The sequence below is a fragment of the Lactuca sativa genome, chromosome 3, assembly GCF_002870075.4.
Source record: "Lactuca sativa cultivar Salinas chromosome 3, Lsat_Salinas_v11, whole genome shotgun sequence".
Lineage (NCBI taxonomy): Eukaryota > Viridiplantae > Streptophyta > Magnoliopsida > Asterales > Asteraceae > Lactuca > Lactuca sativa.
The window spans coordinates 110,221,293-110,247,323 of record NC_056625.2 but is presented as its reverse complement, the minus strand read 5'-3'; the positions used below and the strand labels follow the sequence as shown (position 1 = coordinate 110,247,323).

The 26,031-nt window shown below is 35.7% G+C and overlaps 2 protein-coding genes across 2 annotated transcripts; both read left to right on the top strand.

Annotated features, from left to right (window-relative positions):
- Positions 1–6,106: 6,106 nt before the first annotated feature.
- LOC111889189 (cold-shock protein CS120) lies at positions 6,107–7,802 on the top strand. Its single transcript, XM_023885330.3, has one exon. The coding sequence runs from the start codon at positions 6,292–6,294 to the stop codon at positions 7,612–7,614; it is 1,323 nt and encodes a 440-aa protein (XP_023741098.1). The 5' UTR covers positions 6,107–6,291; the 3' UTR covers positions 7,615–7,802.
- Positions 7,803–10,972: 3,170 nt separating this feature from the next.
- LOC111889180 (cold-shock protein CS120) lies at positions 10,973–13,065 on the top strand. Its single transcript, XM_023885322.2, has 4 exons — positions 10,973–11,046; positions 11,633–12,161; positions 12,246–12,303; positions 12,412–13,065. Exons 1-4 carry the CDS (start codon positions 10,973–10,975, stop codon positions 12,918–12,920), a joined length of 1,170 nt encoding a protein of 389 aa, XP_023741090.2. The 3' UTR covers positions 12,921–13,065.
- The last annotated feature ends 12,966 nt before the right edge of the window (positions 13,066–26,031 follow it).

The following is a 26,031-nucleotide window of genomic DNA, read 5'->3' as shown; positions in this document are numbered from 1 at the left end:
ACACTTGTTTAAATTTATTTAAGATTCAAAGTAGATTGTCATTTAGGGGCTTAGCCCCTGAACTAACAGTGGTATGGGGGCAGTGCTCATAGGAGCGAGATCTAAGGGGCGATAGCCTCTGGCTGCAGTCGAGCTGAAAACTATCTTATGACGATTTTCACACAAGAGAGATACTTAACCATATTTTGGTCAAAAATCTGGTACTAACGAAAATAGACCCTTTCATTCTCTTTTCGCGTTCTCAAAAACTTCTGAGGCTTAACCTACTAAGAATTTGGGAGTACCAACCAAATACTTCTCTTTGAAACTATTTACACAGTTCTTAGAATTTCCAAATGCTTTTACCCATAAATTTCTAACATGATATAATACAGAAGGTTCATCCATATTATATATGCAAATAAAATGGTAGTATATTTTTCATTTTCTACTAGTGATAATACATTAATTTTTACAAAATAATTCTAGGAAACAAGAAGGAATCATTTGGAAGAATGTCAGGGGATGTAGTAAATTAATAAACAAATGGGTAAATTACATAAATCGTTATGTACATTGGCTAAAATATACGTTTAGTCTTTATTTTCAAAAATTAACTCGGAGTGTCACTCATTTGCTTAAAGCTTGCATTATTCGTCTTTGATATGTGTTTTGTTGGGAATGTAGTCCATGACAGATTTAAAATGACCATAATGCCCTCTGTCTATTTATTTTCCAATTAATTTAATGTTGTTGTTGTTGTTCTTATTATTATTATTATTATTATTATTATTATTATTATTATTATTTATAAAAAAGAAATATGGCCCTACCTACCCCACCTTTTAAAAACTATTAATTTAATATTTCTTTCTCTCTTCTTTCTCTCTCTCTCTCTCTCTCTATATATATATATATATATATATATATATATATATATATATATATATATATATATACCATCACCAGAAATATTCACCACCACCATCGTATATGTGAACCACCATCGGAATCTCCATCTTTGGTGTGCCGCCATCACCTACTACTATCTCACATCTTTATCTAAAACCCTAAAAAAATCACCTGAATCTCTATCTCCACCACCATAAAAAGCTTTAGTCTTCATAAACGCCACACCTTCTTTGGAATTGTCACATTGACGTGATTGCCACCTTGCTGGAGAAGGTGACCTTTTCATCAGATCTACACCATCACCGTCTGTATCACCATCACCTTCATCTTCGTGAGTGTCACTTTTCCTGAAAACTTTCTCTGTCTCAGATCTACATATTCTTCATCACTACATATGCACATGAAAACCTTCATCTTCATCACCACATGTTTGCTGGAGCTTGCATATCACGAAGTGGTGGTTCGATGGACTCGCAAATTGGGAGATGAAGGTGGTATCTTGTCAAAGCTCACAGATCTAGAGGACGATGTGTACTTTTTTCGTCTCATAGTTGAGTTTGTTCGAACCTTCGTATCAGGGTTGGAACATCGCCACCTGCACTATCTATGGGTTCCGATCTAAGGTTCTTTAACACCATCACGTAGGGTTTTGAAAGCCACCTAGGATTTCAGGTTTGGTTAAGTGGTGGTAGATGGTCATTTCCGATGGTAGTCGATTGGTGGAAGTACTAGAGGTGGATGGTGGCTGGTAGTGGGAGAGAAATAGGAGTGATGGGTGGTGGTTTTTAGTGGTGATTAACGGTGGTAATATGTGGTGGTTTCTGGTGGTGATAAGTGGTGGTTGCCGGAGTTGAGAAAGAAGATGAGAAAATATATAATAATGGTGGTGGTGGTGTTTATAGTTAATTAAACAAATTTTTAAAAGATTACTAATTAATAATTAATAAACAAATCAAAACAAATTAATAAGGCGAAATGGTATTTTGTTTGTGTGTGGAGGGACTAAGTGTACAAGAAAAACTAACTGTTCGACGATCCTAGTTAATTTTTAAAAATATTGAGTAAATATACATTTTGACACATGGACGAGGGATGAATGACGTAATTTACCCTAAAAAATTATACTTCATATCCTCTATAATAAATGAAGGTTTTTTTTTTGCCATATATCAATCTCTCATGAGTTTTGACACTTGTCATTTTGAGGTATTTTTGAAATAAATATTATCCACTTGTCAATTTTTTATTTCTTTCAATTTTAAAATTAAAGTGATACTTATATATGTAAAGTATTAAATATCATATATATGATATTAAATTGCAATAAATGAGTTTCTTCATTTCTTATTTTAAAGTTGTAGATTAAAAAAATTATTTTCTGTTTACATTTTAATTTAATGTTTAATCTTTTTTAAATCAACTCGTGTAATACACAGGTTTCACACCTAATCTACTCTAATAAATGAAAATCATGTTTGACACTTGTCATTTTCTCATTCATTTTGTCACATGACATTTTGTGATAATTTTAGATTAAATTATACCCATATGTCATTTTATGATTTTTTATATTTATATTAAATTCCATATGGTAATACATAGATATTAATATTAATAATTCACTTTCTAAATTTAAAATTCCTAATTGAATTTTAGTATCGATAAATTAGGAACAAAATTAATGGATTTTTTTTGGTAAATATAGTCCCCGCATCTTCCTTTTTATATTCTTATTTCTTCTCTCAATGATGATTTTTTATAATAACTAGAAAGGTTACCCCCGCTACGCAGGGGTCAGAAGCTTTCAATGTTGTTTCCGAATCGATAAATATGACAAACGTAGAAAGTGCAAGGATGACAAGCTCAGGCTTTGCCCCGGACTGTTTTGTTCATGTTTTTATGAAAAAATGTAAAAGTTTTGACTGCAAGGACCAGAAGTGTGAAAATGACTAAACAATTAAAGCGGTAGGAATTAACAAGTTTTTAGAAAAGGGATCAAAGTTCTCGAACCGTTAAAGTTTTGTGGCTAAACTTTAAATATTAAAAGGTTCCTAAATAGAAAAAGGGATCAAAGTTGTCAAACCGTTAAAGTTTTGTGGCCAAACTTTAAATATTAAAAGGTTCTTAAAAAAATATAAAAATATCGATTACAAGGACCAAAAGTGTTAAAATGGCTAAAAAATGAGGACCAAAGTTGCCAAAGTACAGGGACCAATTATGCCAAAAAAAAAAAACAAAATAAAGTCCAGAGACTAAAATAGACAAAAACTATGGAAGTTCACTATTTATAAGAAACAATTTCCATAATATATATATATATATATATATATATATATATATATATATATATATATATATATATATATATATAAATCTACTATAGTACTATATTACTATATTATTCATTTTTGTAAAAAACTTACCATCAAAACTGAATATCCCTATTCTAATAAAAGAATAGTTTTAATCTCCTTTTGACATGTGTTATCTTTTTAAACCTCTAAATTAATATATATTTTATTCTTCTTTTGTCATGTGTCACCCTATTAGGCTTCATCATTAATGCATACCATTTATCAACCTATTAAATCTCAATTTTAAATTTTAAATTTCTTACTCTAATTACATTAATTTAATTATATTAGAATAAAAATTAAATTAAAATTAAAACAAATTATAAATTGATATAATTTCACATATTTATTTAAATTAATGATTATAATTTTATATAACTAAAAAATATCTCTTAATTAATAATTTATTTGAAATTATTGATTGATAATTTTGAGTTCTCACTATAATAGTTTAATTAATTTTGTAACCGTGGTTCCCACGGGTTATAAACTAGTATATATATATATATATATATATATATATATATATATATATATATATATATATATATATATATATATACCCTAATAAATAAAGATAATTTTGCCAAATGTCAATTTCTTATTTAATTTGACACATGTCATTTTCTTATAATTTTAAAATTATTTTTTTTCCACTTGTCATTTTTATATTTTTTTTCATTTTTTATTCAATTTCACATATTAAATGCCACCTTATAGTAATTAATGTCAATTAATGTATATAGTAAACCTTCCATTTATGAATTCTTATTTCAATTAATATATTAATAAATTCCATTTGTGAATTTATATTAATTAGTTTTATTATTATAGAATAATTAAGACGAATTACATAAATGGTCCTTGTGGTTTATTGTATTTATTGTATTTATTTGAAAGTTACTTTAAAAAATACTTAATTTTTACACCTTCATATTCAACACCATTAATTAAAACATGATAATAATTTTTTATTAGTATAAATTGATTTACTTACTTATTCATCATTTAGTTTATATTTATTTCAAAATTTTACTTTAGAAAATACTTAATGTCTACATTTTATATTTAACTTTTTTAATCAACTCGTGTAATACACGGGACTCACACCTAGTATATATATATATATATATATATATATATATATATATATATATATATATATATACTAATAAAAGAGTAGTCTTTTTGCCAAGTGTCATAATATTAGAACTCCTAATTAATATGATGCCACTTGTCATTCTATTAATTCTCTATTTTAAATTCATTAAACCTTCTAATTAATGTGATGTTATTTGTCAATCTATTTATTCTTTATTTTAAATTTTAAATTTTATATGATTGTTTTCATTAGTCCACAAATAAAAAGAGTCTAATATATATGATAAATTAATTCCACATATTTATTTGAATCAATAATTATAATTTTACATAACTAATAAAAAAATCTCTTAATTAATAATGTATTTAAAATTTTATATAAAATAATTTATTAATAATTTTGAATTTTTTTACTATGAATATTTAATTAATTTTGTAACCGTGGTTTCCACGGGTTATAAACTAGTATATATATATATATATATATATATATATATATATATATATATATATATATATATATATATATATATATATATATATATATATATATATATATATATATATCCCTATACTAATAAAAGAGTAGTTTTTTTGCCATTTGTCACCATATTAGACATCTTAATTAATGTGTTGCCACTTGTCAATTTATTAGTTTTCCATTTTAAATTTAATAGACCTCCTCATTAATATGATGCTATTTGTCAATGTATTTATTCTCTATTTTAAATTTTAAATTTTTTATTATTGTTTTCATTAATTCACAAATAAAAAATATTTAATATATTAAAAAATTAATTTTACATATTTATTTGAATCAACGATTATAATTTCACATAACTAATAAAAAATCTCTTAAATTAATAATTTATATAAAATAACTGATTAATAATTTTGAATTTTTACTATAAAAGTTTAATTAATTTTATAACTGTGGTTCTCACGGGTTATAAACTAGTTGAATGTAATATAGAAGAAACCTAAGGCTTTGAGTAATTTTATCTTTTTTTTATTTTGTTATTATATTAAATAAGAAAATAATATAAATAAAATTAAATATTTTTAATTACGCATTTAAAAAACTGTTATATGCAATGAATATTGTTTATGATAAAGTTTTTATGTAATAGTATGTAACTATTATAATTAGGGTTGAGCAAGATGTATGTTGCAACCAAACCGATTACAATTTGATATTTAATTTTTTTCTTAATTAAACGATGTGTTAGACGGGTCTCACACCTAGTAATTTATATTTTTAAATTAATGTAACTTTTTAATTTATTATTCAATGATGTATATTTTTTCAATTAATATTGGTTGTCGATGTGAATTTAACCCACTTGATAGAGATGGATCTTAGATTGTAGGTTCAGGTTCAAATCTGGAAATAAGCCGATTAACTAAATTTGTGAATTTAACTACTTACCACTAAAACGTTCAAAAAATTAATATTAGTTTTATTAAATACAAAAATAGGAACGGTGGAATGATGGACTGTTTTTATTCGTGAGAAGGTGGTATGATTTGAGGCTGATATTACAATATTTTCTTTTATGTGTGGTGGGGAAATAATCAACCAATATTGTAAACAAAACTTACCGACATGAAATATGTCGACGAACCAACAATCTTGTCGACACGGCGTGACTTCACAAATTGACTCTTATGACTCATCTATAATATAATATATCTAGGTTTAGAATCCATTCGTTTTCTGAATGTATTAAAAAAGACGAGTCCATAATATAATGATTACAAAGTGTGGTTCTCTCAGATGCGCATCTTCATTACACCGCGTATACCAGCTTTTCATCATCTCACTTTTCTCTATATAAAGCCCCCCCAAATCTCATAAAATAAAACACAAGAAAATCACAAACTAACCAAGTGTTCAATTCTACGTTTTCTAGCTTCTTCTATACCTTATCGAGTAAAAAGAAAAATGGCACAATATGCAGGAGATCAAAAATACGGAAGAGAAGGTCAGCATACAGATGAGTATGGTAACCCTGTTCGGAAAACTGATGAGTACGGAAACCCACTTCACTCTAGCATCCCTTTTACCAGTACGGGAGCAGGCATTGGCACCGGAACTGGGACAGGCTATGATCAAGAAGGCCACGAGAAGAAAGGGGTGATGGAGAAGATCAAAGAAAAGCTTCCCGGTGGTCACAACACGGTCGAGCATCAAAGGGTGTCTACAACAAAGGCAGGTGGCTTTGCCGGTGGTTATGGGGAAGGAGGGGAAACCCACGAGAAGAAAGGGGTGATGGAGAAGATCAAAGAAAAGCTTCCCGGTGGTCACAACACGGTTGAACATCAAAGGGTGTCCACAACAACGGCAGGCAGTGTTGGTGGCAGTTATGTGGAAGGAGGGGAAGCCCAGGAGAAGAAAGGGGTGATGGAGAAGATCAAAGAAAAACTTCCTGGTGGTCATAATACGAACGAGCATCAAAGGGTATCCACAACAATGGCTGGAGGCCACCATGGAGTTAGTGGCGGTTATGTGGAAGGACGAGAAACCCACGAGAAGAAAGGGGTAATCGAGAAGCTCAAAGAAAAGCTTCCCGGTGGTCACAACACGGACGAGCATCAAAGCGTCCCCCCAACAACAACAAGCGGTGTTGGTGGTGGTGATTATGGAGAAGGTAGGGAAATCCATGCCAAGAAAGGGGTGATCGAAAATATAAAAGAAAAGCTTCCCGGTGTTCACAGCACGAACGAGCATCAAAGGGTGTCCACAACAACGGCAGGAGGCCATAATGGCGTTGGTGGCGGTTATGTGGAAGGAAGGGAAACCCACGAGAAGAAAGGGGTTATGGAGAAGATCAAAGAAAAGTTTCCCGGTAGTCACAACACGGATGGGCATCAAAGGGTCTCCACAACAACAACAGGCGGTGTTGGTGGTGGTGGTTATGGAGAAGGTAGGGAAACCCACGCCAAGAAAGGGGTGATGGAAAATATAAAAGAAAAGCTTCCCGGTGTTCACAACACGGACGAGGATCAAAGGGTATCCACAACAACAGGAGGCCATAATGCCATTGGTGGCGGTTATGTGGAAGGAAGGGAAACCACCGAGAAGAAAGGGGTGATGGAGAAGATCAAAGAAAAACTTCCAGGTGGTCACAACACGGATGGGCATCAAAGTGTGTCCACAACAACATCAAGTGGCGTTGGTGGTGGTGGTTATATGGAAGGACGGGAAACCCACGAGAAGAAAGGGGTGATAGAGAAGATCAAAGAGAAGCTTCCTGGACATCATTAGATCCTATGGTATCTTTATGATGAATCATATGTGTATACATAATAATAATTTGGTATTGTTGTCGTTTGTATTGTGTTGTTGATGGGTAACAAGTAGAGAGATGGGATTGAGCTTTGAATGGTGTGTTATCTCGTATGTAATTTGATTTAGTTTTATTGAGTTTATGGAAGATACTTAGGTTTTCTTGAGATTATATTTAACACTACTACAAAACATATTTAATAGTGTGATGGATTTTTTTTAAATATGAGTGCGGTTGTAGCCTTAAACAACATTATTAAACAATTATGAGAACTATTTTTGCTAAACCAATGAATCATACCATTTAAAGACTTTGTTGGCGCGGTTTCTATATAACCGCATTAAAATGTGTTTATCGGTGCACGTACTCAACATCGCCCCATTAAACATTGTTATTTTGTCCGAAGGTTTATAAATCATACAATTAGAACATGTTTTTTTTTTTTTTTTTTTTTTTTTTTTTTTTTTTTTTTAATGCGGTTTAAGTATAACTGCACTAAAAATGTATATACCAACACTTTTACAAAATGACATATAGAATATTGTTAAAATGAAACATAGAATACGGTTTTCCAGCCGTACTCTATAAGCGGGGTTTCCTATTTAACTAATACAATACAATTGCAAAATCATACGCTATAATAATCATATGGTTCGGTTTTTTAGATAATATAGTGCGGTTACAAAACCGTACTTTGGAATCATCATAAAGTATAGTTTTTTAGATAATACAGTACTAATGCAAAACCTTTAGTCTATAATCATCATAAAATACGATTTTTTTAGAATCATTATAAAGTACGATTTTTTAGATAATACAGTGCTGATGCAAAACATGTAAATGAAAACTTGCCTATAAGTAATTTGTACACACAAACATTTCATGAAAAAACCGAATGTATATACAAATCAAAACAAGAGCATGACTAATCATTAATTTCTAAAATTAAGAATAGTCGATTTAAACATAATATGCAATACATCCGATTTGTCCATCCTAATCAACAAAAAAATGAATATATTAAAAGACAAATAGATCCATATTATAGATGTCAAACTCAATAATTTCAGCCACATGTCACCACATAAGACAAACAAAGAACTTAAAAGTTTCAACTACCGGGAAAAATGGAATATATAACTCTTCAAAAAAGTGTTAATTGTAGAAAATAGCAACATATTTTCCTTTGTTTTTTTTTATTAAGACATCCTACTCTCATTTATTCCTACGGTTATACATTGAGAAATCTATCCCATTATGGCAAGATCCTCCAAACTCATTATTTTTTATGATTATATTTTACGTAGTTCAAAGTTCTAATAAAAAAAAGTTTTTAAAGTACAATGCTACAATGGGTTCATTTTTCAAAGTAAAAAGTCTTGATTGTTTTAGCTACAATGTATAGAAAAAATGTAAGTGCAATGGTATAATAGTCAAATACATTGAAGTACAACGTTATAATAAACAATTAGGTAAGAATAACTAACCTTTCAAATGGTAATTTGACTGAAATACTTACTCTCGAACCTTGAACTCCATACAACGAAAATTTCATCTAACATCCAATCCGGAAACGGTTTTGTATCGTTCCAAATGTTTTATATATAAATTATAATTTAACAAAAGAAAGTTTAACATATTAGACAAATTGAAAAAGGATTTAAGATACTTACTTTGTTTGGGAATTCATTTTGTCAATTCAACACAAACTCAAACATCCATCTCATGACGTAAAAACCATACTTCCAACCTAAAGGTTGTCGGTTGCGCTACAAATATGAACATTAAAGGATTAAAGGTACTTTTATTTTGAGCCTAAGGTTTTAATTTGAACATTAAAGGATTAAATGTATTTTTATTTTGAACCTAAGCTTTTAATCTGTTGTTGGAATATGTTTTTTCTTTATTACCAAAACAGGTTCATGTATGAGTTTTTATTTAAATAATTTTAGACAACAAGCAGGTTCAGGGTACATATGAAAAACTTTTAACTTGAAATATGTCCTAGGATGTGTTGTTTCGGTATCTTCCTTAAACCTCGCAACAGCCCTAAAATGAATATTTGAAAAAATTAAAAACCCCATACAAAGAAATAATAGTTGTGAATAATGAATTATAATATTTCTTACGCTTCAACATATTTCATGATTCTGTAGCTCCCCATCGGCTTCTCATCGGGATTTTTTTAGGGAATCCAATATATACCTTGTGCGTTGGTTAGGGAAGATTACTAGCACCATCCAATGCAATCTAGTAACGTTAAAAAAAATTTGGTACCGGTTTTTTGTGCATATCATCTTCTATATTCTAATGTTTCTATTTTTTACAATAAAGTACAATAACTATTAGTAATATATATATATATATCAAAGTATATGAACTAAATGAAAGTACAATTAAAAGCCTTACATTAATACCTTAATGTTTGACAATAACTCATTAATTTCAGTCTTGAGAACTTCATCCCAACACAATATGTGGATAGAAATCCTTGTCCTTACCATGACTTCACAATAATTGCTAAACTGAGATTGGGAGAGATTGGGACGCTCCGATATTTTGGCCTAGCTCATCAAATTGAATTTCCAAATCCACTTTGTTTTTAGGGTCTCTACTTATCATTTTCGCACTTTTTATTTTTTATTTTTTTGTCCTTAATCCATTGTCTACAAAACCAAATAACATAAATTTAACATATTTACATATTAAGGAACTGATATTTTATACAACAAAATACTAAGCAAGTGAAAACATGTTTTGGAAAATGAAAGTATCTGTAACCTAATCCCTGAAAGACGATGAGTAATGTTATTTTTCTACAATATCATATGATCAGTTATCTAACACACATTAACTAAATGTGTATGTACATTACAAGTAAGTAATTCAAGAAAATGGTACCCTTTCTTATATGTTAATTAAAAGTCAACAATTGAAGAAACAAGTTTAAGGGCCTAACTTGAAAGTGACGATTTATAATTTTTTATATTAACAAAAATCTAGGGAAGAAAAGAACTTTAAAAAGATTGATACTATTACACTAATCTGTGTTTGTATCTAGGGCTTCAATCAGGAAATACTGCCAAATGATGATTAGAAGAATTACTTGTGAAATGTTCTTATAATACAATTGAATTGCTCTCTGCTTGCCAAATGGTGTGTCAGCTCATTATTCATGGTATCATTTTTGTTGAGTTTGTTCAGTCTCAACAAAATTTAGTTGATCACTTGACTAAGGTATTAACTAGAGACTTGGTAAAGAAGTCAGTTATAGGGATGGGTTTAAGTCTTACTTGATATCTCTATAGGTAAGGTACATAATTCCCTTATAATACAATGTTGGAAGTTGAATTCAATGTGGAAAGCTTACTTATGGAGATTGGAGCACATTTAAATTACTACATCCCAAGGTATGTACTTATAAACTGTAGAGTTAAAGTATGTTGATTAGGTTCTTAATAGTTCTTTTGAAAAAGTGCATTAACAGGTGCATGATATAGAAGGCCTACCTATGTGAGTGTGAACTAATGTCGCTTCAAAAAGCTTGGGCTAGGCTATTATACACTCATAAATGGATTGGACACATGGTTATAATAGAGTCAAGTATGAAACATTAGATATTGTGTTTTACTTATGCATATAGAATCTTTAGTTACTCAAATCAGTTAAAGGGTTCAATCCTTATTTAACAACCAAAAATTATAAGGTAAAGATGTCATTTTTAATTCAACCATAAACTCCATTTATCCTTTTTTTTAATAATTCAAGAGTATATCAAAGTAAAAATAGTTATTATAGTAAAATCCAAAAATCATAAAGTTGCAGAAACATGGGTGGATGCGTTGCGATCATGCTAAGCCCTTCCCTTTGAAACCGGAAGTACCTGAAACCATAAACATGCACTATAAGCATAAAACTTAGTAAGTTCCCCCAAAATAACTCATACCATACATACATTATAGTCAAACATATATGATTATATTTCAACCCCTTTAGTCTCTTTCAACCGGTTACTGGGTATTTTTCAAGCATCCCTTTTACTGATGAGTACGGAAACCCACTTCACTCTAGCATCCCTTTTACCAATACGGGAGCAGGCATTGGCATCGGAACTGGGACAGGCTACGATCAAGAAGGCCACGCGAAGAAAGGGGTGATGGAGAAGATCAAAGAAAAGATTCCCGGTGGTCACAACACGGTCGAGCATCAAAGGGTGTCAACAACAAAGGCAGGTGGATTTGCTGGTGGTTATGGGGAAGGAGGGGAAACCCACGAGAAGAAAGGGGTGATGGAGAAGATCAAAGAAAAGCTTCCCGGTGGTCACAACACGGTCGAGCATCAAAGGGTGTCCAAAACAACGACAGGCGGTGTTGGTGGCAGTTATGTGGAAGGAGGGGAAGCCCAGGAGAAGAAAGGGGTGATGGAGAAGATCAAAGAAAAACTTCCTAGTGGTCATAATACGAACGAGCATCAAAGGGTGTCCACAACAACGGCTGGAGGCCACCATGGAGTAAGTGGGGGTTATGTGGAATGACGAGAAACCCACGAGAAGAAAGGGGTAATCGAGAAGCTCAAAGAAAAGCTTCCTGGTGGTCACAACACGGACTAGCATCAAAGCGTCCCCCCAACAACAACAAGCGGTGTTGGTGGTGGTGATTATGGAGAAGGTAGGGAAACCCATGCCAAGAAAGGGGTAATCGAAAATATAAAAGAAAAGCTTCCCGATGTTCACAACACGAACGAGCATCAAAGGGTGTCCACAACAACGACATGAGGCCACAATGGCGTTGGTGGCAGTTATGTGGAAGGAAGGGAAACCAACGAGAAGAAAGGGGTTATGGAGAAGGTCAAAGAAAAGCTTCCCGGTGGTCACAACACGGATGGGCATCAAAGGGTCTCCACAACAACAACAGGCGGTGTTGGTGGTGGTGGTTATGGAGAAGGTAGGGAAACCCACACCAAGAAAGGGGTGATGGAAAATATAAAAGAAAAGCTTCCCGGTGTTCACAACACGAACGAGGATCAAAGGGTATCCACAACAACAGGAGGCCACAATGCCATTGGTGGCGGTTATGTGGAAGGAGGGGAAACCCACGAGAAGAAATGGGTGATGGAGAAGATCAAAGAAAAGCTTCCAGGTGGTCACAACACGGATAGGCATCAAAGTGTGTCCACAACAACATCAACTGGCGTTGGTGGTGGTGGTTATATGGAAGGACGGGAAACCCACGAGAAGAAATGGGTGATGGAGAAGATCAAAGAGAAGCTTCCTGGACATCATTAGATCATATGGTATCTTTATGATGAATCATATGTGTATACATAATAATAATCTGGTATTGTTGTCGTTTGTATTGTGTTGTTGATGGGTAACAAGTAGAGAGATGGGATTGAGCTTTGTATGGTGTGTTATCTCGTATGTAATTTGATTTAGTTTTATTGAGTTTATGGAAGATACTTAGGTTTTCTTGAGATTATAATTAACACTACTACAAAACATATTTAATAGTGTGATGGATTTTTTTTAAATATTAGTGCTGTTGTAGCCTTAAACAACATTATTAAACAATTATGAGAACTATTTTTACTAAACCAATGAATCATACCATTTAAAGACTTTGTTGGTGCGGTTTCTATATAACCGCATTAAAATGTGTTTATCAGTGCACATATTCAACATCGCACAATTAAACATTGTTATTTTGTCCGAAGGTTTATAAATCATACAATTAGAACATGTTTTTTTTAATGCGGTTTAAGTATAACTGCACTAAAAATGCATATACCAAAACTTTTACAAAATGACATATAGAATATTGTTAAAATGAAACATAGAATACGGTTTTCTAGCCGTACTCTATAAGCGGGGTTTCCTATTTAACTAATACAATACAATTGCAAAATCATACGCTATAATAATCATATAGTTCGGTTTTTTAGATAATACAGTACGATTACAAAACCGTACTTTGGAATCATCATAAAGTATAGTTTTTTAGATAATACAGTAATAATGCAAAACCTTTAGTCTATAATCATCATAAAATACGATTTTTTTAGAATCATTATAAAGTACGGTTTTTTAGATAATACAGTACTGATGCAAAACATGTAAATGAAAACTTGCTTATAAGTAATTTGTACACACAAACATTTGATGAAAAAACCGAATGTATATACAAATCAAAACAAGAGCATGACTAATCATTAATTTCTAAAATTAACAATAGCCGATTTAAACATAATATGCAATATATTCAATTTGTCCATCCTAATCAACAAAAAAATGAATATATTAAAAGACAAATAGATCCATATTATAGATGTCAAACTCAATAATTTCAGCCACATGTCACCACATAAGACAAACAAAGAACTTAAAAGTTTCAACTACCAGAAAAAATGAAATATATAACTCTTCAAAAAAAAAAGTGATAATTGTAGAAAATAGCAACATATTTTCATTTGTTTTTTTATTAAGACATCATACTCCCATTTATTCCTACGGTTATATATTGAGAAATCTATCCCATTATGGCAAGATCCTCCAAACTCATTATTTTTTATGATTATATTTTACGTAGTTCAAAGTTCTAATAAAAAAAAGGTTTTAAAGTACAATGCTACAATGGGTTCATTTTTCAAAGTAAAAAGTCTTGATTTTTTTAGCTACAATGTATAGAAAAAAATGTAAGTGCAATGGTATAATAGTCAAATACATTGAAGTACAACGTTATAATAAACAATTAGGTAAGAATAACTAACCTTTCAAATGGTAATTTGACTGAAATACTTACTCTCAAACATTGAACTCCATACAACGAAAATTTCATCTAACACCAAATCCGGAAACGGTTTTGTATCGTTCCAGATGTTTTATATATAAATTATAATTTAACAAAAGAAAGTTTAACATATTAGACAAATTGAAAAAGGATTTAAGATACTTACTTTGTTTGGGAATTCATTTTGTCAATTCAACACAAACTCAAACATCCATCTCATGACGTAAAAACCATACTTCCAACCTAAAGGTTGTCGGTTGCACTACAAATATGAACATTAAAGGATTAAAGGTACTTTTATTTTGAGCCTAAGGTTCTAATATGAACATTAAAGGATTAAATGTATTTTTATTTTGAACCTAAGCTTTTAATATGTTGTTGGAATATGTTTTTTTTATCACCAAAACAGGTTCAGGGTACATATGAAGAACTTTTACCTTGAAAAAGTCCTATGATGTATTCTTTCGGTATCTTCCTTAAACCTCGTAACAACCCTAAAATGAATATTTGAAAAAATTAAAAACCCCATACAAAGAAATAATAGTTGTGAATAATGAATTATAATATTTCTTACGCTTCAACATATTTCATGATTCTGTAGCTCCCCATCGGCTTCTCATTGGGATTTTTTAGGGAATCCAAGATATACCTTGTGCGTTGGTTAGGGAAGATTACTAGCACCATCCAATGCAATCTAGTAACGTTAACAAAATTTTGGTACCGGTTTTTTGTGCAAATCATCTTCTATATTCTAATGTTTCTATTTTTTACAATAAAGTACAATAACTATTAGTAATATATATGAAAGTATATGAACTAAATGAAAGTACAATTAATAGCCTTACATTAATACCTTAATGTTTAACAATAACTCATTAATTTCAGTCTTGAGAACTTCATCCCAACGCAATATGTGGATAGAAATCCTTGTCCTTACCATGACTTCACAATAATTGCTAAACTGAGATTGGGACGCTCCGATATTTTGGCCTAGCTCATCAAATTGAATTTCCAAATCCACTTTGTTTTTAGGGTCTCTCTTTATCATTTTCTCACTTTTTATTTTTTATTTTTTTGTCCTTAATCCATTGATAAGTTTAAAACCAAACTTGAAGATCGATTAGATCTTAAACAGGTAATATAAAGAACAAACAGCAAGAATACGAAAGTAGTAAACAACTCAAGAATGAATCAAACGAGTCGAATGATTATAAAACAACCCTCAGAAGAGCTCGATAAAGAACATCAACTGTAGAGAGTTAGAAGGTTTACAGGAACGATAAAGAAAGAACTTTGTAATGCTATCTTCTTCTATCAATCGTACTCTAGATCGTTAACCTAATTTGCATGCAAGCATATTATTATATAGTAAACCTAACAGGCTCACGGTTGGACAGGCCCAAACCGGAGTACAAAATAATTGGACTATTAACCGAGCCCAATGACGCAATTCTAAACGAATCTGCAACCCAACAATCTCCCCCTTTGCGTCAATTGCAGTGAGATCTTTACTTCTTGCTTGGGCCAGCAGCAGCAGGAACCTTCTTCTTTACAGTGGTATAAAGATGTTTATCCGCTAAGGCAAAGAGACATTTCTGTCCTTCAGCCCTAGTGAACATGACCGAGTTTCGCCTTGGGTCAATCTTTCCCATCTTCATCTGATTGAGATCATTGGCCGAGCCAATAGGAGAGATCTTCGGTTTCTTCTTGAAGACTGTGGCAATCTCCTGATCCATCAAGGCGACCTCCATGATATAACAAACTAACATCCTTTTGAGATGGTCTATAATCGGACCATATTCAGCTTCATTCGTCAAGAGGATGTTGTGCAGAACGATCCAATCATGGGGGTTGAGGTTCGGTAGATCTGCTAAGGATATGAGATGTTCGGTTCTTGCAGACCCTCTGATCACCCTGAACCGAATGTTGATGAATCTACCTTCGGTATATGGCTTCAAAACCCGAACATTAACAATCTTCTGAGCACTCCAAGTTTGATACTGTGGTTGAGCGGCCTTCAAATAGAACTCGATTAACTCCCGATCAACCTCAGGATGAGGATGAGGGACTTCAAAAATGTTGGAGAAGGCGTGGAAGATAAACGCCTTTTGGGTTAAGGGCATGTCGAACTGCGAGTCGACAGAATTGTAGCAGTCGAAGGAGATCACCGGTTCGAGCCATAGGATGCTTGGAGTATCTATAGCCTCCTTTATCATTGTCTTTCGAGTCCAAGCAGGGAAAAGAGTCTTCCTGCTCTCGAGGAGATCGTGGGCTTCTTTCTTCTTGCGTTCGGCTTCTTCAGCTTCTCGCACCACACGAATGTTGTCATTATCAACATTGCGACTATTTTTGCGTTTCAGCAAGTCAGCAATGGTTTCTTTATCATCTTCATCTTCTTCCTCAGCTATCTTCTTTCCTTTATCCTTCACATCCGAACCCGAAGCTTGACCTGTAGGAGGAGGTTCGGTTGTGTGAGCAGCTTTTGAGGAAGGAGGTGGTTGAGATCCGAACTCCTTTTCTCCCCCTTGTTTCGGAGTGTACACGAAACTAGGCAGCCCTTCAATTTTGCTGAGAAGATCCAGGGCAGGGGCGAGTTTTTCTGCAAGGGTTCGCCTCACAATGTGACTCAGAATGGGATCGTGCGCTTCTAGGATGTTAGATATTGCGGAGTGTACATCCGAAACACACGTCCGTATCACTTCCTGTTCGAATCGAAGAGCATCAAGTTGTTGTTGAGAATTTGAAAGTTGAGCACTCTTGACCTTGAGGGCAGTGGTCTTCCTTGCGAGAGCATCCATCAACGAGTAATCATAAGCAAGATCCTCCTGGAGTTTGGAGAGGCGCTCGTCGATAGATGTACGAAGGGCAGAGTTGTCATCACTGATTGATTGGCGAAGGGTAGCGAACGACTTCGACTCTGTTGAGACGAACGTGGCCAATTGTTGAACAATCGGTTCCAGCATTGTCTTGGTTGCAGCGGCACTCTCCTGTAAGGATTTTAACAGGGAAGAGGCATCGGAAAATAGTTTATCGACTTTTTCGGTCGCTGCCTCACAAGCTTTTGTCGAGGCATCAATTGCTGCAGAAGCAGAAGCGACGGAATCATGCTGAGCCCTGGAGAAGGCATCAATAATTTTCTGAAGAGCGGCCTCAGAGAGAGAGAGGATTGAGAGTTGGAGGATGAGGCAATAAGCAGATCAACCTTCTCATGCAGCTCCTTTAGGTGCTTCTTTGTAACTGGAGCCTCCTCATCGTCGTCGCTTTGGATCTGAAACGGACTAAAGTAGACCGAATCGAAGGTCATATTTTCCCCTCCAAGGAAAGGGTTATCTCCATCAGAGGCATGACCTGGAGATGTTGGGGGTGGAGAAGTTGGGGGTGTTGTGGTATGAGTGGGTTCAGGTTGAGTGTGAGTGGGGGTAGATTCGGGTGGTGGTTGGGTTTCGGTTGTATGTTGGGGTTCGGTTTCAGGTCGTGGTTTGGTTGCATCTGTATGAACCCCCGTATCAGATACGTTGGTTGTAACCTTTGCAGTGGTTGTTGTTGTTGTATCGGTGAAAATGGGTGGTGGTATAGGGAAAGAGGTTTTAGGAATGGTGGTAGAGGGGTTTATGGTGGGAATGGAAGTAGGGATTGTTTGAGTGGGAGAGGGAATTGGTGAGATATGGATTTCCATGTCTGGTGTAGGTGATCGGGGTGGGGTGTTGCCTCTTGGAGGGGTTTTGCCTCTTTGAGAGCCGTCCGAATCCGAACTCTCACCTTCTGATTCACTCGAAGAGGAAGCGATTATTAGCTTTCGCTTCGGTTGAGTCTTTCGCCTCTTCGGCTGCGGGGACTGTGCAGCTTTGGTTGGTTTCCTCTTCCTGGGAGAAGGACCTTTAGCCCCTTTGGTCACTTGCTTCCCTTTATCGGCCTTTTTGCCTCTATGAACAGGCTTATCAGCATCATGGATGGACTTGAGCATCTCGTGTGTGAGTTCCCTCGGTCCAGATTGCTTGAACTCCTTAATAGTCCGGATGATCCTGCTGTCAGATGGAACATCGCCGTACATGGTCTCCGGAATAGAGCCAATGAAAGAGAACTTTGATGTATCTGAGACGATAATCTTCGTGGTATGGAATGTACCAATCGAAGACATCGATGCACCATCAGGAGTTGGGACATCTTGCTTATCCATCGCCCATTTAGCAACGATGGTCCAGAACCTTGCATACGACACCTCAGAATGTCGTGAAGAAGAAGAGAGGCTTTGCATGAGTTGTTGCCAGAGAACCAACCCATAATCAAGGTTGACGCCGTTGTAGACGCCGTACATGATCGACAAGAAGAGTCGACTGGAGCCGTCTGATCCTAAGCTCCGTTCAGATAAACCCTTGAAAAGGACAGTGAACATACCGTTCCACTGTGGCGGAAAGCATGATTTTTTAAACTTCGCGACGGAGGTGAGCGCCTCCGTGTACTCCATATTGTAAAACATATTGTAGAGGTGCCCAAGTGGAATCGTCTCCGGATTAACCCTAGAAGGGTCAGCAGCAAACCCTAGCAAGGAAGCAAATCGTTGCCTGGAAATGGAGGTTTTGTGATCAGCAACCTCGAAGAAGATTCTATCGACTGCTTTATCATAATGTGCAGTCGCATAGATCTGTGATAAAATCACCATGGGTACTGTTTCTACCCATGAAAGTGCAGGAGCGATAGGGGAATATTTTAGGCACTCAATAATCGGGAACATGTAGGAATCGTACGCCTGAGGGGTTAGATCAATCACCAGACATTGGTGAGGGCGAATGGGAAGGATGTGGGAAGTAGCATGAACAGATGATGATTCTGCCATTGTTGAAGTGAAGAAGAAGATGATGAACAGTTAGGTTTTCAGGGAGTTTTTGCTCTCTTGGGAATTTTGATGCGGTAAAGAGGTAAATGGGAGAGGAGACTACCTTTTATAGTGGGTGTAAGGAGAGAGAAAAATCTGTTCAAATCTTCTATCTAAATACGAAAGGTTTTCCCGGATTGACCGATGCGTGACAGTTAAGGTATGCGATGATCACGCATGAGAGAGAGTGTCAGATTCCTTGGAACACGTCGCCCAACAAGCGCCGTTTCTGAAGAAACCGTTTCAAAGCCACACGCGCCTGTTTTGTGTCAGAGAGGAACCGCTTCATATTCGCACACACGTCCACGACGTCATTTATGGAATGGGCGTTTCAAATTCGCATGCGTCCCTTTTTACCGCCATTTGAAATTCAATCCATTTATCTCCCGCCTAAGTCAGCAACCCTTCATCTTATCCCTGTAATGGCATCTTTTGAAGGATACTCCCACGTGGATGAATTTTGACCACGTCTTAATAATTAACCACCGATGCAATAAAACAGCCTGTAATTATTAGTACCAGAATTTTGGAAAATCAAAGATTTTCGTGCTAAGAGTGTAAAAAGAAAAGAAATAAAGCAACTCTTTTTAGGAATAAATGTGATGCCAATAATGACACGAAACAAATGATCCCGGGCACGAATCTCTTCCTTCAAAGTCAAGAGAGACCTTAAAGTGTTAATGTGGTTTCCCGTTGAATAACGATCAAACACTTATTAATAAATGTTGAAAGGCTTCTTTTAATTAGGCTACTTAAGGGTGGTTTTCGCTTTGATTCAACAATTCTAATCTTGAAATAAGATAGAAAGTGAACAAAGTACTTGTGAGACCGGTGTAGTCTGTTGAACAAGTAGGTAGGAATTAATTTTAAAGTGACTTGGAAAATATAAAATCTCAACAAAAAAAATTAAAAACTGGATCCCAAGGGAAGAAATGTTATGGTGTTTAACAATTTCATAGGAATCACACAATATAAAAACTTGAGATTTCATGAGGATACGTTCGTCAATTTAGTAGTGAAAACTTGAGCAATGTAATTGTTCACCGTCAATTCAGATTTGGTGTTGAATTTTGGGTTTCACTCAGCTCGTAGTGGCACGAAACTAAGATCATAAACACAGTTGTTGTGTAACTATAAACCTCAGTGGTAATTTCTGAGAGTCTCAAGGGTTACGTTGATGAGACGAATGTAATGGAGAAATGTAATGGAGATGGTGTAAGAAATTAAAGTACCTCTGCTGCGAAAAGAAGGACCAAGCAGAAAACTCTTATCTCACGTGAGAAGAGAGTGAGGTAGCTCACGATTAGAATAAATGTGATAGCCTAATTGGGAAGACAAGGTTTGTTTATACCAAGTCATTAAGGCTATTATTCAGAATCTTATGAGGCTTGGGACACATACAACATCATGCTTCTAGGGCAACTTAACTAATCCAACAATTATATCCCCATAAACGAACGAACACACAAATAAAATAAAAGTAAAAAAATATTTTTGGAGTTTTTGATATATAAAAAATAAGATAAAAAAAATTAAAAAAATAAGCAAGAAAGGAAAAAAAAATAAGAGTTGGAAAAAAAATAAGAGTTAGAAAAAAAAAACTTTGGAAAAATTTTGTAACCGAACCCGAACGTTCGGTTGGTTTTGGTTGAGAAAAATTTTGAAAAACCGAACCCAAGCGTTCGGTTGGTTTCGGTTTTGAAAAATTTTGAAAAACCGAACCCGAGCGTTCGGTTGGTTTCAGTTTTGGAAAATTTTGGAAAACCGAACCCGAGCGTTCGGTTGGTTTCGGTTTTGGAAAATTTTGAAAAACCGAACCCGAACCTTCGGTAGGTTTCGGTTTTGAAAAATTTTGAAAAACCGAACCCGAACCATCGGTAGGTTTCGGTTTTGAAAAATTTTGAAAAACCGAACCCGAACCTTCGGTAGGTTTCGGTTTTGAAAATTTTTGAAGAGAACCAAGAAATTTAGGCTTGCAATAAGAAAATACTTTTGACAATAAGATAAACAACTTTGTACAAGAAATTTACAACCAAGAAAACTACCTTTGAAGTGATGAGCGAGTCAGATGATTAAACCGAACCTGAACGTTCGGTCAATTTCGCTTCTTACGTTTGAGGTGGAGAGGTAGTTTGTGGTACTGACTCTGATTCCATCATACCTAGCCCTTGTAAAATTCTGTTGAATGACGCTTCAGGAAGAGCTTTGGTAAAGACGTTGGCCAGTTGATCAGTGGTTCTAACAAAATGTACTTCGGCGTTTCCATCTTCCACATGATCTTTGATGAAGTGATACCTCAGCGCTATGTGTTTGGTTTTGGAGTGTTGCACTGGGTTATGACAGATCCTAATTGCACTTTCAGAGTCACAATATAGAAGGATCTTCTTCATATTGAGTCCATAGTCTCGAAGTTGACTCTGGATCCAAATCACTTGAGAGGTGCAGGATGCAGCTGCTATGTATTCAGCTTCGGCAGTAGACAAAGACACGCATGTTTGTTTCTTTGATTGCCAGCTAACCAGCTTCCCGTCAAGGAATTGGCAGCCACCAGTGGTGCTTTTTCTGTCGAGTCCACATCCTCCAAGGTCTGCATCAGAATAGGCTTGAACGAAGAAGCCTGAGTTAGAGGGATACCATAGACCTAAGGAAGCGGTTCGCTTGAGATATCTTAGAATATTCTTCACTGCAAGCATGTGAGGGTCTCGTGGATTTGCCTGAAATCTAGCACAGTAACACACAGAAAACATGATGTCAGGCCTGCTAGCAGTAAGATACATCAGAGAGCCTATCATTTGACGATAGAGCGTAATATCAACAGCCGGTTTGTCCAGGGATGGGGTGAGCTTGGTGCCGAACGCCATTGGAACTTTGACTTTGGAATCCCCCATCATGCCAAATTTTGCTAGGAGAGTCTTCGTGTAAGCTTCCTAATTAATAAAGATGCCTTCGGGTCCCTTTCTAATATCTAAACCAAGGAAAAAATTAATAGGACCCATTGAGCTCATTTCAAATTTAGTCTCCATCAGTTTTCTGAATTCAGCTGTTAGGCTAGGATTTGTTGAGCCAAAGATGATATCATCGACATAAATTTGAACGATCATAAGGTGGTTACCTTCCTTTTTACGAAAGAAGGTTGGGTCAACTGAACCTTGTTTGAATTTGGACATCTTTAAGAATTTAGTTAGCATTTCATACCAGGCTCTCGGAGCTTGTTTGAGTCCATACACAGCTTTATCCAGAATGTAGCAATGATTAGGATACTTCTCGTTCACTAATCCAGGAGGTTGCTCCACATACACAGTTTCTTCGAGTTCTCCATTGAGAAATGCACACTTGACGTCCATTAGGAAAACCTCAAAGTTTTGTGCGCATCATAAGCTAGAAATATTCTTACAGATTCCAGCCTAGCTACAGGAGCGAAAGTCTCTTCATAATCAATCCCTTCCTCCTGACAATATCCTTTCACCACCAAACGAGCTTTGTTCGTTATAACGTTCCCTTCCTTGTCCATTTTATTCCTAAAGACCCATTTGAGACCAACAACCGAGGCATCTGGAGGAGTTGGAATGAGGCGCCAGACTTTGTTCCTCTCGAATTCGTTCAGTTCATCTTGCATGGCTTGAACCCAATTGGAGTGATCAAGAGCAGTATTAACTGTCTTCGGTTCAACTTTTGATACGAATGAGTTAAACATGCAGAATTCAACTTTGGAAAATAAGGATGTTTGTTTTGCCTTGAGTTGTGATCGGGTCAGAACTTTTTCAGAGACATCACCAACAACTTGAGAGACAGGATGATCTCTGGTCCATTTGGTGAGAGGAGGGTAGTTTGGATCAAAGGTTGGATCCAGTTTAGCATTTATCATTTCTTCTGGTTCGGACTGGCTTTCATAGTCGTAAGACATATCAGCATGCTCCCCCTCGATAAATGAGCTTTCAGGAATACTTTGTGAAACTTGAGCTTCAGAGGTTTCTTGTGGTGCTGAGCTTTCAGGCGTTGATGCACCTTTGGATGGTGAAGCACTTTCGGTTGGTAAAGTGCTTTCGGGAGCAGTTGGAGACCTTGGCTCCCCCTCGACATGTGAGGTCGGCTGAGTTGATGACGGTTGATCCTCCCCCTCGACTGAAGCATTGTTTGATGGAGGTTCGTCAGAACTTGATCCTCCTTCATTCATTCTCCTTGCAGCATCTTCAACAATTTGTTTCATGTGATCTACCTTATTGTCTGCTGCACCTGCTTCTGAGAGAGTGGCTTTCTCTGGTTCGTCAAATAGTTCCATAAACTTCTCGAATAGATTAGCGATCGAGACCGTGACTTGGCCAGTTTGTGGAAAGATTTCCCCAGTGGTGTCTTCATTGGCCTTTAGCTTTTTGACATAGCTATCATCAAAAGTCACGTAGTAAGTCTCTTCGATTTTCCTCGAACGCTTGTTTAACACTATGTACGCTTTAGAAGTGAGAGAGTAGCCCAGAAAGATTCCCTCGTCGGCTTTGACATCGAACTTGTTGCGGTGTTCTTTAGAGTTAAAGATGAAACACCGTGAGCCAAACACATGGAAAAATTTCACATTGGGCTTCCTGTTGTTGAGAATCTTATAAGGTGTGAGCGTGAATCGCTTGTTGAGATAAGACCTATTCTGTGTAAAACAAGCAGCAGAAATAGCATCAGCCCAAAAGTAAAGAGGTAAGGAAGCGAAACTTAGCATGGTTCGGGCAGCTTCACACAAAGATCGGTTTCTTCTTTCGACAATTCCGTTCTGTTGAGGTGTGTAGGGAGCTGAGAAGTTGTGACTTATTCCCTTTTCTGCCAGGAATTCTTCGAATTCTCTATTTTTGAATTCCAGACCATTGTCGCTCCTGATGTTGCGAACGACCTTCTTCAGCTGTACTTCAATCTGCTTGATGAACACTTTCAGCTTATGAGTCGCTTCAGATTTAAGCTTTAGAAAGAACACCCATGTAAACTGCGAAAAGTCATCAATAATAACAAGAATATACTTGCTACCACCAATGCTTTCGATAGATGATGGACCACATAAATCAATATGAAGTAATTCAAGTGGTTCAACAACTTTAGTGTTTATTATAGATGGATGACTTTGACGACTCTGCTTCCCCATTTCGCATGCAGCACACAAATGATCTCTGTCGAACTTGAGCAGTGGAAGACCTCGAACGTGACCTCCAGTGACAAGTTTGTTGATGTCTTTAAAGTTGAGATGAGAGAGCCTTCGGTGCCACAACCAGCTTTCGTCAGATTGTGCTTTTGATAACAGGCATATAGCTGGGTTTCCTTTGATGGGTTTGAGGTTTAGAGGAAACATTTCACCCTTACGCTCCGATTTGAGAATAACTTTCTTTGTCTTCTTCTCAATAATTTCAGAACCCTCATCGTCGAATGAGACTTTTAGACCGGTACCTCCAACAACCTGAGATACACTGATGAGGTTGTGTTGTAGTCCTTCCACGTATGCAACCTTTCTTATCGTGAAATCACCGTTAGTAATCATTCCGTATCCCTTTATGGTGCCAAAGGAGTTGTTTCCAAACTTGACGTTTCCACCATTTGAAAGAGACCTGTATTCCCTTAGCTCTTCTTTCCTCCCTGTCATGTGACGCGAGCAGCCACTATCGATGTACCATTCTTCATCAAACTGCTCGTCACTGATAACCTGCAAAATTTAAGCAGATTTAGGAACCCAGAGTTTCTTGGGTCCACGTGAGCCTTTCATAGGTACAGGAATCGTAAGAGAGATGTCAACAAGGTATGTTCGTTTTAGTAGTGTTGGTTCATCTTTCTTTTTGATGGTAAAAACTTTGATTTTATTAGGATTAGGTGCGTTCGGTTTAGACTCTAGTTTGGATTCTGAAACCTTCTGTTTACCTTTTTGTTCAGCTGATAATTGAGATTTTTGAGAAGGAACAGAATGGAATTTAGAGCGAGGTGGAGATGAATTGGAAGAATTAGAAGAATTAGATGAGTGAGAATACGAGAGTTTAGATTGAGATGACTTCTTGGCTGGAGACTCTAGGTGACCCTTTTGCTTTTGATCATTGGTGGGACTGACCTTAGAGTTTTGATCTCTTTTGATTTCAGAACCGAACCTTTGTTTTCGGTTGGAGTCATTCTCAGAACCGAACGTTTGCTTTCGGTTGATATTCTTTTCTGAACCGAACCTCTGCTTTCGGTTGTTGTGGTTCTCATGCGTTTCGACAGAATTTTTCTCATACTTTAGGTTCTTGTCTTGATGTGAGAAATAAGCATTCTGGGATTGCCAGAATTGTTTTCTTTCAGAGAGATTCTTCCTGTATCTCTGATTCCTTTGACGTTTCTGATTTCTCATCTGCTTCGGTTGATGATGGATGTTGGCTTTTGGTTTCGGTTTTTCTTTGGCTGGTTCACTTTGAACTGAGGAAGTTTCACTAGAGGGAATGTCTTCTTTTGCCGAACTTCCATTTTCTTGAGGAATGTCTTTCGTACCACTAGTACTTGGCACATCAAAATTATCTGGCTTGTTCAAGGGTTCTGGCACGTATCTACCTTTACTTTTCCATGAGGTCCTTTCAGATAAGCCTACCATTTCATCTGCATTATCGATTGGAGCTGACCAGAAGAACTCGTCGCAACCATCAGCATTGTCTTCGTTTACAATTGCTGTGAGTTCAGCAGTCTGATGTTCGGTTACTCCTGTGACCTTGTACACTTGATTTGGAGTGGTCCTAACCTTTTGATATACA

Coding starts and splice junctions, on each gene's coding strand:
- LOC111889189 (XM_023885330.3), top strand. CDS start 6,292: ATGGCACAATATGCAGGAGATCAAAAATACGGAAGAGAAGGTCAGCAT.
- LOC111889180 (XM_023885322.2), top strand. CDS start 10,973: ATGTTGGAAGTTGAATTCAATGTGGAAAGCTTACTTATGGAGATTGGA. Junction 12,162..12,245: donor ATGGAGTAAGTGGGGGTTAT/GTGGAATGACGA, acceptor AACACGGACTAG/CATCAAAGCGTCCCCCCAAC. Junction 12,304..12,411: donor TGGTGGTGATTATGGAGAAG/GTAGGGAAACCC, acceptor CAACGACATGAG/GCCACAATGGCGTTGGTGGC.